General features: G+C 37.6%; 2 protein-coding genes and 1 long non-coding RNA gene across 3 annotated transcripts; all 3 read right to left on the bottom strand.

Moving 5' to 3' along the window:
- Positions 1–2,540: 2,540 nt before the first annotated feature.
- LOC130096166 (uncharacterized) lies at positions 2,541–8,014 on the bottom strand. Its single transcript, XM_056262843.1, has 2 exons — positions 7,752–8,014; positions 2,541–3,183 (listed from the first exon to the last, which is right to left on the bottom strand). The coding sequence occupies exons 1-2, from the start codon at positions 7,891–7,893 to the stop codon at positions 2,699–2,701; spliced, it is 627 nt and encodes a 208-aa protein (XP_056118818.1). The 5' UTR covers positions 7,894–8,014; the 3' UTR covers positions 2,541–2,698.
- A 582-nt stretch (positions 8,015–8,596) lies between these two features.
- Positions 8,597–10,590, bottom strand: LOC130096220 (protein FAM177A1; the record flags this gene model as incomplete). Its single annotated transcript, XM_056262902.1, has 4 exons — positions 8,597–8,797; positions 10,068–10,162; positions 10,304–10,370; positions 10,459–10,590. Coding segments are annotated over 4 exons (462 nt in total), but the record flags the coding sequence as incomplete, so codon positions are not given.
- Positions 10,591–13,874: 3,284 nt separating this feature from the next.
- On the bottom strand, positions 13,875–14,448 carry LOC130096169 (uncharacterized). The gene is made up of 4 exons (XR_008808178.1): positions 14,319–14,448; positions 14,221–14,269; positions 14,025–14,171; positions 13,875–13,975 (listed from the first exon to the last, which is right to left on the bottom strand). It is a non-coding gene; the product is annotated as an uncharacterized LOC130096169 (long non-coding RNA).
- Between the last annotated feature and the right edge of the window lie 653 nt (positions 14,449–15,101).

The following is a 15,101-nucleotide window of genomic DNA, read 5'->3' as shown; positions in this document are numbered from 1 at the left end:
TCTCTCTCTCTCTCTCTCTCTCTCTCTCTCTCTCTCTCTCTCTCTCTCTCTCTCTCTCTCTCTCTCTCTCTCTCTCTCTCTCTCTCTCTCTCTCTCTCTCTCTCTCTCTCTCTCTCTCTCTCTCTCTCTCTCTCTCTCTCTCTCTCTCTCTCTCTCTCTCTCTCTCTCTCTCTCTCTCTCTCTCTCTCTCTCTCTCACACACACACACACACACACATACACACTCCTACCTACACATATATATTCTCTGTCTCTCTCTCACACACACACACACATTCTCTCTCACACAAACACACTCACAGACATACACACTCCCACCTACACATATATATTCTCTGTCTCTCTCTCACACACACACATACTCTCTCTCACACAAACACACACTCACACACATACACACTCACCGGCCACTTTATTAGGTACCCCATGCTAGTAACGGGTTGGACCCCCTTTTGCCTTCAGAACTGCCTCAATTCTTCGTGGCATAGATTCAACAAGGTGCTGGAAGCATTCCTTAGGGAGTTTGGTCCATATTGACATGATGGCATCACACAGTTGCCGCAGATTTGTCGGCTGCACATCCATGATGCGATTCTCCCGTTCCACCGCATCCCCAAGAATCTCTATTGGGTTGAGATCTGGTGACTGTGGAGGCCATTTTAGTACAGTGAACTCATTGTCATGTTCAAGAAACCAATTTGAAATGATTAGAGCTTTGTGACATGGTGGAAGTAGCCATCAGAGGATGGGTACATGGTGGCCATAAAGGGATGGACATGGTCAGAAACAATGCTCAGGTAGGCCGTGGCATTTAAACGATGCCCAATTGGCACTAAGGGGCCTAAAGTGTGCCAGGAAAACATCCCCCACACCATTACACCACCACCACCAGCCTGCACAGTGGTAACAAGGCATGATGGTTCCATGTTCTCATTCTGTTTACGCCAAATTCTGACTCTAACATCTGAATGTCTCAACAGAAATCGAGACTCATCAGACCAGGCAACATTTTTCCAGTCTTCAACTGTTCAATTTTGGTGAGCTCTTGCAAATTGTAGCCTCTTTTTCCTATTTGTAGTGGAGATGAGTGGTACCCGGTGGAGTCTTCTGCTGTTGTAGCCCATCCGCCTCAAGGTTGTGCGTGTTGTGGCTTCACAAATGCTTTGCTGCATACCTCGGTTGTAACAAGTGGTTATTTCAGTCACTGTTGCCCTTCTATCAGCTCGAACCAGTCTGGCCATTCTCCTCTGACCTCTGGCATCAACAAGGCATTTCCGCCCACAGAACTGCTGCTCACTGGATGTTTTTTCTTTTTCGGACCATTCTCTGTAAACCCTAGAGATGGTTGTGCGTGAAAATCCCAGTAGATTAGCAGTTTCTGAAATACTCAGACCAGCCCTTCTGGCACCAACAATCATGCCACGTTCAAAGTCACTCAAATCAACTTTCTTCCCCATACTGATGCTCGGTTTGAACTGCAGGAGATTGTCTTGACCATGTCTACATGCCTAAATGCACTGAGTTGCCGCCATGTGATTGGCTGCTTAGAAATTAAGTGTTAACGAGCAGTTGGACAGGTGTACCTAATAAAGTGGCCGGTGAGTGTATATTCTCTGTCTCTCTCACACACACACACACACACACACACACACATACTCTCTCACACACAAACACACACATACACTCACAGACATACACACTCCCACCTACACATATATATTCTCCCTCTCTCTCTCACACACACAAACACACACACTCACAGACATACACACTCCCACCTACACATATATTCTGTCTCACACTCTCTCTCTCTCACACACACACACACACACATACATACACTCTCTTACACAAACACTCACAGACATACACACTCTCACCTACACATTCTCTCTCTCTCTCTCACACACACACGTGAAGGGTTTGTGCGACATGTTCTAAATTAAATGTTGTTAAAAGATTTGATTATACTTTGGAATTTGTTTGTTAATAAATGATAAACAAAACCAAAAATACTTAGGATTATTATATTTGATGCCTTTCAATGGATATTATAACCAAATTTATCCTCAGATCACAAAAATTGATTAAACACTACAGACTACTAGTGCTTTTATAAATTATTTTAACTAAAAATAAAACCATAACAAATTTTTTTTTCTTGAACTAAAAGAGTCAAATAAAAAAAACGTTTTTTTTTTTAAATGACAACTACTTGCCGAGCGAACATTTCTCTTTTAAGTTTAAGTAAAACATGTACTTAAATTATAATAACTACATAGAAATAAATTTAATGAAATAAAAAAACTATAAAACTAAGCCAAATCCCTCAAATGTTTATCGCCTTCTTAGGATGAATCGCTTCTATTCCTCAACTTTGGATAAAAGCGTCTGCTAAATGAATGAATGATAATGTAAATAAAATTCAAATCAAAACAAAACGAATTCAAAATATTTATAAAACTACAGTAGTATCTGCATTATAAGAGCACAGCAGAAGTGTGTGTTTCCACATTCACAGAGCTTGATAGAAGAGTGTGTGTATTTGTCTGTTTAATCACGGACCTCTGATCAAAACAAACATCTACCAGCATCGATACAATATGTTATGAATGTTAAAAAAAGAAACAAAAAATGCAGCGGATAGAATTTCAATATCAATAAAAGATAGAAAAATATTAAGAAACTACAGAGAGCGTCACTTGAACTCGGCCTCGTACAGCAGCTGGTGTATCTTTAACTTGACGGCGCTCTTCTTGGCGTAAGGCAAGCGTCTGAGATACGGTAATAAACTAAACAAGAACATCTCGTCCTCCAAGTCCTCGTTGGCCTCCATCTGCCATTTCCTCTTGCGTCCCGTTCCCTGCGATCCCGACGCGGAGTAATGCGAGGATCCGTCCAGCATCCCGTGATCCGCCTCAAAGTCCTGGAAGGAGGAGTTCCCGTGCGCCGTCCTCTCCTCCTCCTCCTCCTCCTCTTCCTCCTTCTCCTCCTCGTCTCGGTCCTCCTCCGGCTCGTCTACAGCTAGCGATCGGGACTGGATGAAGGGCGTGAGGAAGGACATCTGCCAGCTGTACTTCCAGCTCCGGTGGGACGTTCCCGACGCTCTCCTGCGCTGCTCGGCACGCTTGTCTTTGATGAACATGTCCCGTAAACTCTTCCATCGTCTGCGACAGTCCTCCTCTGTGAAGAGACACAGCAACATTTACTAGGGCTGTCACTTTTGTGAAGACATCAGTGTTCATTGAATCGATTGTAAAATCGATTTTCCATGTCTAAAGACGTTTCCATTTTCAACTCCAAATACAGGCAAATCCACGGACACCAAACAGGCATTAGGACGAGCGTAAAGAGGCGCTTGAGACGCACAAGTTAGCAATATTTCTGATGATTTATTGGCGTGAAGTTTCGTGCACAATGACAAACAGGAGCGCAACATTCAAGGATTGAAATTAACAGCCTCCAACTCGCCAGATGCGGGTAAAAATGAACTTTGGCGGGAAACGCTGTCGAATCACGAGCCAATCTGGCGTGTTTCTGTGTTTACTCCCTTTGCTGGGGAAGTTCGTGTAAGACAAATCTGCGTGGATTTAGCGCAAATACGCAACTCGTGATCCTCATGATATATTAAATACAGGGTATTGCAGAATCTGCACATTTCTGGCTTCCTTGAACACACACACACACACACGTCACTACGCAACAAATAACGGCGCGCTTGTTCACTTGCATTGAAGTAATAGCGATTATTAAAAAGCATTTGGTTAAGAGAAAAGACAGTGTTATTTTCCAGATTCCTACATGTTCTGTGTGCTGTATTGATCTGTCCACCTAAAACACATTTTTGGTTAAAAAGAAAAAGGCTGTTCAAATCGATTCCCTATTTTCGTTTTCCAAACTTGTGTTGGTTGGTCCAATCGATTGTGCAATCGATTTCCGAACGTAAAGTGACAGCCCTAATATTTACATTAATCTGCTTACTGATATACAGTTATTCACATGCACCAATGCTACATTTTCGAAATGTCATATTTGCTTACACTCAAGTAGGGTCCTGCACGTTAGTGAAGCGATATTCGATATGCGATATTATAATGCTTAAAGTGTGTAAAATTAACTTAAATGATAACACACAGCAGAGGTGTTTCTGAATGAATCCGTGTGAATGAACGACTCAATGACCTGCTAGTTTTATTCCGGTTGTAGAACGGAAGTGAGTGAATGATTCAATGACTCGCCCGTTTAGTTCCTGAATGAATCAGCGTGTTTAAATGAATCGTTTGGGTGGATGAATCATAATGATTCACTCATATCTCATATTGCATTATTTAATGAGTTATCACACTTTTCTTCAATATTTATGAGTGAATCATTATGATTCATCCACCCAAACGATTCATTTAAACACGCTGATAATAATAAATAATAACAGATCACTGTAAATTGTAATATGGACTCATGCATTTTCTGTAAAGCTGCTTTTGAAACGATGTGTATTGTGGAAAGCGCTATACACAAACGTGAATTGAACTGAAATGATGCAGAAAAATGATATGGAATATATAGGGGTCACATGACTTTAATCATCGTCACTGAATAAGACCATGGTTATTTGGTTTTTTTGCATTTTACTGTTTATGCATATGTATACTTAATAATATAATTAACAATATATTTTAAAATAGTCAATACGTAGCGATTTAAGCATATGGATATTTAATAATATAATTTAAAAATACATTTTATGATAATCAATAAGTATTGATTTAAGCACATGTATTTAATAATATGAATACATTTTACAATAAACAAGTGATTTATGCATGTGTTTAATTAATATAATTGACAATAAATCTTACAATAATCAATAAGTAGTTGTAATTTAAGCACAAGTGTATTTAATTAATATTACAATTAACAAGACATTTTATAATAATCAATAAATAGTGATAAGCATAAGTATATTTAATAATATAATTAACCATACATTTTACAATTATCAATAGTGAATTATGCGCATGAACGTTTAATATAAATAACAATAAATCCTAAGTAGTAATTTATGTATATTTAATTAACAAACTTTACAATAATCAATACGTAGCATTTAAAGCATATTAAATTAATAATTAACAAAAAATAAATACATAGTAATTTAAGGCCATGTATATTTAATTATTAATTTAACTATAAATCTTACAATAATCAATATTGATTTATGCATAATACAAATAACATTACTAAAAAAAAATAGTAATTTGAGCACAAGTATAATCAATTAATTATATAATTAAACTTTACAATAATCTATATGTAGCAATTAAAGCATATATGTATATTAAATTAATAATATAATTAACAATTTATAAATATAGTAATTTAAGTGTATGTATATTTAATTATTAATATAATTAACAATATATTACATTTTACAATAATCAATTGTGATGTATGCACAACACATGTATGTCTATTTAATATAATTAACAATAAATCTTACAATAATCAAAAAGTAGTCATTTTAGCACAAGTATATTTAATTAATAATATAATTAAACTTTACAATAATCAATTCAATGTAATTAAAGCATATATATATATATATATATATATATATAAAATTAATAATATAATTAACAATAAATAAATATAGTTATTTAAGCTTATGTATTTTAAATTAATAACTACAATAATCAATAAATAGTGATTTAAGCATGTATATTTAATTTCCTGACAAGTAACAATACATTTTATAACAATCAATCAACAGTAGGCTTGGGTATCGAGTATCGAGTATCGATTGGAACCGGGACTAGGTTTTCGATTTTCCCGGAATCGTTCAAAAGTTTAAATTTCGATTCCTAGTTTCGATTCACAGTCCGCCGACCGGACACGCCCGCGGTAGCAGAAGCGAGGCTGTCTGCTTTGCGAGTGGCAAAACGCATTTTCCAGCTGCACAGCTAGCAGCACTGTGAGTGTCTGGCTCACTCATTGGCTGTGCTGCGGCAACTGCACATCCAATGGTGCGGGCGCCTCCAACGTGTGCACCAATGAGCTAGCATTACATCATACACGTCAGAGCCCGCCAAGGGGGCGTGGCCCGACGCCCCCGAAAAAATAGCCATTATAGCAGCAGTTTACCACAGCTCGCTCGGAGCGATCAATGTCGCTTATATATACTGTAAAACTTCAATTAATGTTAATAATATTTGTTTCAATCACTGAATGAAGTCTGCTATATTTAGGACAAGAGTCGTGACCTTAAATTGCTTGCACAAAACTCTTGATCAGCACTCAACATTTGTTTATTGTTGTTCATTTAAACCGTTATGCGCAGAGAGCGTGAGGGCGAGAGAGAGAGAGAGAGAGAGCCTGCGGTTGAGCGAGAGTGAGGTCTGCGGTCTTGGCCATTAGTTGATTTACTTGTTTTTGTGTAAGTTAATACGTTGTCAAATATGTTTAAACTTAAACTACCTATACAAGTAGTTATGTCTCTTTGTATTAATTTGTCCTATTATTGACGTAATGCGCGTCATTGACAAAATGCGCAACCAGATGTTCGAATATATGTGGTTTCTTTAGAGGGAATATTCGAACGTCATTTTTGAGCAATTTTGACAGCCCTAGGTTAGCCCTGCAGTGGGAGCACGGTAACATGCTCAAGTATCTGCAGCATCATCATACACTCATGTGTAAATGTGTTTTCATGAGGTTTTCAAAAATAAAGCTCTCTTGAGGAAAGTGTACCCCTGTGAAAATATATTCATAATTTATAATATTTATATTCAAGTTCATAGATTTGATATTTATATTGTAGTTGAAAACAGCCCTGTGAGAAATTCATAGTAAAGTTCATAAAAAGTTAAAAGTTCATAGAATTAAAATTGATGGAGTAGGTCAGACTATTTCCTTCAGAAAGACTGTTGGTTAGCTAGCTCATTTAAAATATCCTTATCTTTTTTGACCCCGCCTCTTAAAAGAATCGGAATCGAGAACCGTTAGGAACCGGAATCAAAACAAGGAATCGGAATCGGAATTGGAATCGTTCAAATTCAAACGATACCCAACCCTAATCAACAGTCACTTAAACATATGTATATGTAATTAAAATGACATAAAATGAACAGCAATAAAAGTTTTTTGCATGGAAAATGTCTTGTTTAGACCATAATTTACTAAATGTAAATACTGAATATGTAAAACTTTCCCAGGATATTAAAATAATACATTCAGTAAAGTACTTTTGTAAGTTATGGTCTAAACTGGCATTAATATATGCACACAGCAACAAACAAACATGCATGCATGTACATCATACTTGACAGAAACATTACTTAATATGTAACACTTGGAACATTGTTATTATATTTGAATATACAAAAACAAATATGACTGATGATGCAACTCTGGTTAAACTTAAAATTCTGCCTTTGTGCATCAAAATGAGCAGTTATGCAACTCAAACTTTGGATGAAATCAAAACACACGACTAGTTACAGTGCAGATCAACAAACTCAAAACAACTCAGCTTTTCCTGTGGGAAAGTGTCAAATCTATCCGATTAACCCATCAGATGCATTTGCGACTCAAAAACACGTTGTGTTAGTTGTATGATGATATAGGAACAGTATCCGTGAGATATAGTTTATATCTTCAACCCTGGATTCCTGTGTTAGCCTACTAACAAGCTAACAGCAGATAACTAGCAGTTTAGTTAGGAAGAAACGACGTTAAGAAATATCAACTCTTACCTGGTATTTCAACTTGTAGGCTCACAGCTCTCCATGCTTTGGCTTTTCTAGCAGCGTCTTTATATGAATTTATTGTAGAATTGTATAACTCGGGATAGTCGGACACCGCAGCTATTAACCTCTCCTCCATTGTTGTTAGCATTGGGCGGCAAACGTTATTAGCTAATGACGTTATTAACGGTTATTCCTCCAGAGGGCGCTCGATGGCCCACAATTCCGATTTCTCATTGAGTTGTATTCAAATTTCAACACGGTTTTTATCTTATTGGAAGCATTTGAACAAAAAGTTGTATAATCTTTTTTAATTATTTTTTATAAAAACTGATATGCGCTTCACAATAAGTAATCGGCCATAGCCGTTTCCCTATACAATTTTGTTAAATAATTATTCTCTATTAATCACAAACGGCTGATTGGTTCATAATAACCAGCGCTGAGAAAAGTATCGCGTACCACGTGACACACGTTCGCTTCAGTTGCGTCTTGACGGTGATTTACGTCTGAACGTTGAATTTAAAAGTGATTTAAAATAATAGAATTACCAACTGACGAATCAGAAATAACGTGCCCGCCATTCTAGCCTCTCTATCAGTATCTCTCAGCGATTTATGGCTGATAGAAGTAGCGCGAGGCCCACGCATGCGTACTCTTCAGTCACATACTGCGTTACCGCAGTGCAAGCTGGGAAATGTAGTATGCGTAAGCAGCCTAAAATGGAAAAGGTGTACAACTGTAAAATTAAACAACTATATTTTGTGTTTGAAAATTAAAACAAGTAAGCTTATATGGTCTCTATGAAGAGAGAGCAAATTTAGTTTAATGGTCATAAATGAAACAAGAAACAATACAATGTTACAATTCACATTCTTTTAGATCCATTATTTGTTAAAATTGTATCCTTCATTCTGCTCTCCTTTATATTGTAGTGTTTCTTTCAGGTCCTGTTCATTTGTGGCTCCATACTGTTTACTCTCTATTTTTGACAGATTAATTCTCTCCTCGTTCACGCTGGTGCTTGAAGACAAAACCTCTTCTTCCGTTTCATTCTGCACAAACAAAACACTCAAAGTTATCCATTTAACCATTTACAACCAAACATTTTCACATTTGTAAGTAACATAGTCTTTTAGCCTCTTAAGGCCAGTTCACACCTAGAAAAATAACTATAATGATATCTATATAAGTGTCCAGACCAGCGTACGATAACGTTCTGTTTATTATCATTTCATCTGAAACAGGAAGACAGGGCGGGGCATATCGAGCAGCTCCTCCCCCTTTTAAAATAGCCAATAGCGTTTCGTTTATATCACAGCTCATTAAAGCCACGGTTTCCTCCTAATCTCTCCCCCATATCGCTTTAAAATACAGCATTCTGTGTATAATTCAAAGGATCCGATACGTTTTCTGTTCTGCAGCGACTCGATCACATGACCCGCTCTGTGTATCGTGTCTCTGAACATGAGACTTCACTCCGATTGAAAGCATATTTACACTGTCTGAATCGTTCCCGATCCACTATATAGTGCACTATGTGCCATTCACCAAGATAGTAAATGTGTGAACAAGTGACCGATTTCAGCCGCAGCTTCAGCGTCTATTTATAATGTAGGGGGCGGAGCTTCAGATTCTAGAGAGCATTTGATTGGACAGGAAATCTGATGAGAAGCTGAAGTGCAGTGATGTCATCAAAGTCATTGATCCATATTGGCGGAAGTGAGAGACTGTAAAGTTTTGGACGCTTATATCTTCTAAATGCGATTTTTGTCATTGTTTTGGAGCACACTAGCTTATAGATAACAGTAAGGCTAACATATTCATACTAAAAGACAAAAAACTAAAACTTTGATTTCATGTGGACTTTAAATCAGGATGGATTTTGATTGGCTGATCGTCCTGAAAGTGATTCCAACAGAATCGTTCCTTAGTGTTGCTATAGTTGTGGCATGGACTCTGCTATTGTTTTAAACAATTTTTTTAAATATCTGTTTATCGTTAATATTTATCATCCTCGGTGTGGACTGATCTTTAGTATCTCCAAAATAAAGAATATTTGGGTTCTGTTACTCTGTAAATAACCCTCTTTAAGTTATTTTCGGTTGTAAGTGTAAGAGTGTGTGTGCGTGTGAGAGTGTGTGTGTAAGTGTGAATGTGTGTGTGTGTGTGTAAGTGTATATATGTGTCTGTGTGCATATATGTGTGTGTGTGTGTGTGTGTGTGTCTGTCAGTGTGCATATGTTTGTGTTTGTGTCTGTCTGTGTGTGTGTGTGTGTGTGTGTGTGTGCGTGTGGTGTGTGATAGAGTGTGTGAGTGTGTTACCCTATGTTCTCTGTGATACTGGTCAACAGCATACTGATATTTGGCAGAATTCAGTCCCAGTAAACCGGCCATTTTCTCTCCAAGAAAATCACAAACTATAAAGAAATTAAGTGATTTACTATATGATTACATACAATATTTGTGACATAAAGACTGTCTGGGATGTATTGTACTAAAAAGCATAATTCCTTTAGAAAAAAAGACACAATGACCTTTGAAATAAAAGTACTTCTTACATCGCAAAGACTTTCTCAAAATCTGCGTTCCCCAAAACCGAGAATAATCCCTCCATGTCCGGCTTCTCTAGAAGGTCAAAATACGAAACAACCTTTGATTATTGTCATACCTGACAGATTTTAGAAACTGTCTATTATTACTCATCCACACTGACCGGGTCGGAAGCACTGGGCTCTTGATGAAGATGATGCTGAGCCTCCTCTTCCTCGGTCAGAGTCTCTCCGCTGGAGAAGTGAATCACCTTCACCTCTCTGACGTCTCCCGTCGGCTCCTGCACATCACCATTGTTATTATGGAGTATTGTATAATAAATGATTTATCCGTGCACATTAGATTCATGCACTCTTGTAATCTTGAATCAGAATAACTTCCCTCTTCTCTTCTCTGATGATGTGGGCGGGGCAACCTGTCACTCACATGAGATCAGCCAATAGCAAACCACCACCATCCAATCAAATTCCACACAGACAAAATCAAGCCCCGCCCACATTTGTTCTTGTTCCAGAAGCGTTTCACTCGGATATCCGACACAATAGGAGAGAAAAGACTAACCTCTGTTTCATGCTGACTTTAACTTATAAACAATGTTGCAGCTGTATTTTTCTTCATCTATTCTTTTTCAGATATTTATATATATAGATATATATCAGATACAAGGGCATTTAAGCATTGTTTTGTTCTCTCCTTTACAATCAAAAACTATTTAGGCCTAAATTTAAGATGTATGTATTTGATAGCATATACATTTTCCATTCATTTGAATGACACAGTTTTAACAAACTATAGTGATGCATATTTGTCAGTCATAAATAAGTGAAACAAGTACATTTAACATTTAGCACTCAAAAAATGACAGTTTATTACTAACTATATGCATTTATTTGATTTGAACTCAATCATATTTTAAACATTTATTTAAATTGCTTATTTCATTGTGAAAACTATTTTTTTATTCAGTTAAAAAGTATGAATGTGGTTAAAATATGGCTAGCGAAGCAATATTCAATTCAAATGTATATGAGATTAAAACAAATTGCACATTAAGTAAATTAGTTTATGTTAAAACTGTGTAATCCGAATGCAATTCAAATACATACACAACCGTTCAAAAGTTTGGGGTCAATCGTTTTTTTTTGTTTATTTTTTTTTAAAGAAATTAATGCTTTTATTCTGCAAGTCTTTATTAAAATGATCAAAAGTGAGAGTGAAGACATGTATAATGTTACAAAAGATTAAGTTTCGATTCTTTTGAACTTTCTATTCATCAAAGAATCCTGAAAAATAAAATGCGTCAGTTTCCACACAAAAGATATGACTGTTTCAACATTGATAATAATCATAAATGTTTCTTGAGCATCAAATCATCATATTAGAGTGATTTTTGAAGGATCATGTGACACTGAAGACTGGAGTAATGATGCTGAAAATTCACAGGAATAAATTACACATGTATATATTCACATAGAAAACTGCCATTTTAAATTGTAATAATATTTCACAATGTTGCGGTATTTTTGATGACATAAATGCAGCTTTAGCAGAAGAAACATTAACCGATCTGAATGTTAGTGTAAACCTTCAATTAAAGCGTATATAGCTCGAGTGTGAAGGTGTTTACTGAGGGCAGGAGCTCCAGTAAGTGTATGTACATTAAATAAAGGCTTGGTTAAAAAGGTAAAACTAGGACAGAAGACAGAGGATCTAATGATTTCCTGTAACTTACGTCTGTATGCATGCTGTGGAATCAGAATCTTCGTGCTTGTTTGGTGAGAATATCTTTTTAAAAAATCCTCAAATAGTGGAAAAGTTATGACACCATCGCAGTCGGCAGAGCGTTTCCTTCACCATCACAGGAGGAAGTCAGTTTCATGTACACGGATGTTGTTTATCTAACTAAGTACTTATGTAGACAAGACCTGGGGCCTGTAGCATGAAGCCGGTTTAGGTGGCTAGTCAGGTGTGTTTTAGTTTAGTTGGCGCCAACCCTGGGTTTTAGGCAGCATGAAAGTGGTTTGGCTTTTAGCAGTGTTCATCGCCATAGTAACGAACTCTCCACGGCTAACCTGGTCCGGGACAGGTGATGTTGGACCAATCAGCTGTGAGCAAAGTGTCACATGTCTGATGCGATAAAGTCACTTCACCTGTTTCCACTCCAAACTCAAGATCACTACATAGAAAATTATTTTTAAAGACAAAATCGTCTGGCTTTTAGTAACTCTGATTTAGATATTTATGTAATTATTAATCGATCACACAATTTTAGTTTATCAATTATTATTATGCAGTTTAAATGAATAAATATATAAAGGTAATATAAATACGCTTTAGAATCAATAGATAAAGCTATAAAATGCCTACATGTGAGCTTAAATGTTCAATTCTCTCTATACCTTTATCAACTGTATAAAGTAACTTCACGACTTTAACTTGCACTGATATAGGAAGACTTTCTTTTAGTTGTCCTCTTTCATAGACGGCTATTTTCTTCTTGCTGTGTAGATTTGTTTAAATTCTGAATATTTTTCAATCTCGTAATATTCTGCAGAAGAGAGAAGTGAATCTCGTTGCTTCTCTCGCGAGAAACGAATCGCAGTTTCACTCTTTCTCAGCATGTGATTGGCTGTTCGCTACTGATGTCACACCTAAACTCAGTCTCAACATGTGATTGGCTGTTCGCTACTGATGTCACACCTAAACTCAGTCTCAGCATGTGATTGGCTGTTCGCTACTGATGTCACACCTAAACTCAGTCTCAGCATGTGATTGGCTGTTCGCTACTGATGTCACACCTAAACTCAGTCTTAGCATGTGATTGGCTGTTCGCTACTGATGTCACACCTAAACTCAGTCTTAGCATGTGATTGGCTGTTCGCTACTGATGTCACACCTAAACTCAGTCTCAGCATGTGATTGGCTGTTCGCTACTGATGTCACACCTAAACTCAGTCTCAGCATGTGATTGGCTGTTCGCTACTGATGTCACACCTAAACTCAGTCTTAGCATGTGATTGGCTGTTCGCTACTGATGTCACACCTAAACTCAGTCTCAGCATGTGATTGGCTGTTCGCTACTGATGTCACACCTAAACTCAGTCTCAGCATGTGATTGGCTGTTCGCTACTGATGTCACTCCTAAACTCAGTCTCTGCATGTGACTGGCTGTTCGCTACTGATGTCACACCTAAACTCAGGATCAGCATGTGATTGGCTGTTCGCTACTGATGTCACTCCTAAACTCAGGATCAGCATGTGATTGGCTGTTCGCTACTGATGTCACTCTTAAACTCAGTCTTAGCATGTGATTGGCTGTTCGCTATTGATGTCACACCTAAACTCAGTCTTAGCATGTGATTGGCTGTTCGCTACTCATGTCACACCTAAACTCAGGATCAGCATGTGATTGGCTGTTCGCTATTGATGTCACTCCTAAACTCAGTCTTAGCATGTGATTGGCTGTTCGCTACTGATGTCACACCTAAACTCAGGATCAGCATGTGATTGGCTGTTCGCTACTGATGTCACACCTAAACTCAGTCTTAGCATGTGATTGGCTGTTCGCTATTGATGTCACTCCTAAACTCAGTCTTAGCATGTGATTGGCTGTTCGCTATTGATGTCACTCCTAAACTCAGTCTTAGCATGTGATTGGCTGTTCGCTACTGATGTCACTCCTAAACTCAGGATCAGCATGTGATTGGCTGTTCGCTACTGATTTCACACCTAAACTCAGTCTCAGCATGTGATTGGCTGTTCGCTACTGATGTCACACCTAAACTCAGGATCAGCATGTGATTGGCTGTTCGCTACTGATGTCACACCTAAACTCAGTCTCAGCATGTGATTGGCTGTTCGCTACTGATGTCACACCTAAACTCAGGATCAGCATGTGATTGGCTGTTCGCTACTGATGTCACACCTAAACTCAGTCTCAGCATGTGATTGGCTGTTCGCTACTGATGTCACACCTAAACTCAGGATCAGCATGTGATTGGCTGTTCGCTACTGATGTTACACCTAAACTCAGTCTCAGCATGTGATTGGCTGTTCGCTACTGATGTCACTCCTAAACTCAGTCTCACCATGTGATTGGCTGTTCGCTACTGATGTCACACCTAAACTCAGTCTCAGCATGTGATTGGCTGTTCGCTACTTGTGTAGAGCATAATAATGTTGATAAACTTGTATCGCCAGTATTACAGAAAGAAGTATGTATGATTTGAGGAATCATATCTAGAGCACAAAACAAAACAAGCAATGCCACATACAGTTAACACACATTTTAATGGGAAAAACCATTAAATGTATGACAGTGAGTTACATGTTGACATCATAATCGGCGGGTATATTCGATGATGAATACATATCCATACGACTGCATAGATGGAAAAAGAAATAATTACAAAAACTAAATGCAACCCTTGGAGTGTCATTTTACAAACGCTGAAGAACGTCCTGTTCTCGGCAGAATTGTGTTAAATAAATATACAGCAAAATATCTGACAATCATTTACTCTTAATAAGTACATGAACTCTTGAGTTTCAATGTGTCTGAATCATGTCTGAGTTAGAGTTAGGGAGCGAAATAACAAGCGGAATACAGTTTCTGTAACATCCTGCAGCTTTTTAGTGATCATTTCTGTGCTTATTCAGTGCGAGCGTTCTTCTAAGCACCAGTGTCGTATTTAATAACTTAAAGATGGTGGAACTTATGCGGACAAACGTCAGTGTTGAGCATACAGAAAAATAATAAAAACAACAGAACGATCAAATCAAACCTGCACAAAACCACTGGGAAAT

The sequence above is a fragment of the Rhinichthys klamathensis genome, unplaced genomic scaffold, assembly GCF_029890125.1.
Source record: "Rhinichthys klamathensis goyatoka isolate OS25496 unplaced genomic scaffold, OSU_Roscu_1.1 h1tg000196l_1, whole genome shotgun sequence".
NCBI lineage: Eukaryota > Metazoa > Chordata > Actinopteri > Cypriniformes > Leuciscidae > Rhinichthys > Rhinichthys klamathensis.
Note: the sequence above shows the minus strand (reverse complement) of the source record. Positions and strands in the feature narration are given on the sequence as shown.

Excerpts from the sequence above, each read along its gene's own strand:
- LOC130096166 (XM_056262843.1), bottom strand. The coding sequence starts at position 7,893 with ATGCTAACAACAATGGAGGAGAGGTTAATAGCTGCGGTGTCCGACTAT. Across the intron at positions 3,184-7,751 it reads CCTACAAGTTGAAATACCAG|AGGAGGACTGTCGCAGACGA; the intron begins GTAAGAGTTGAT and ends GTCTCTTCACAG.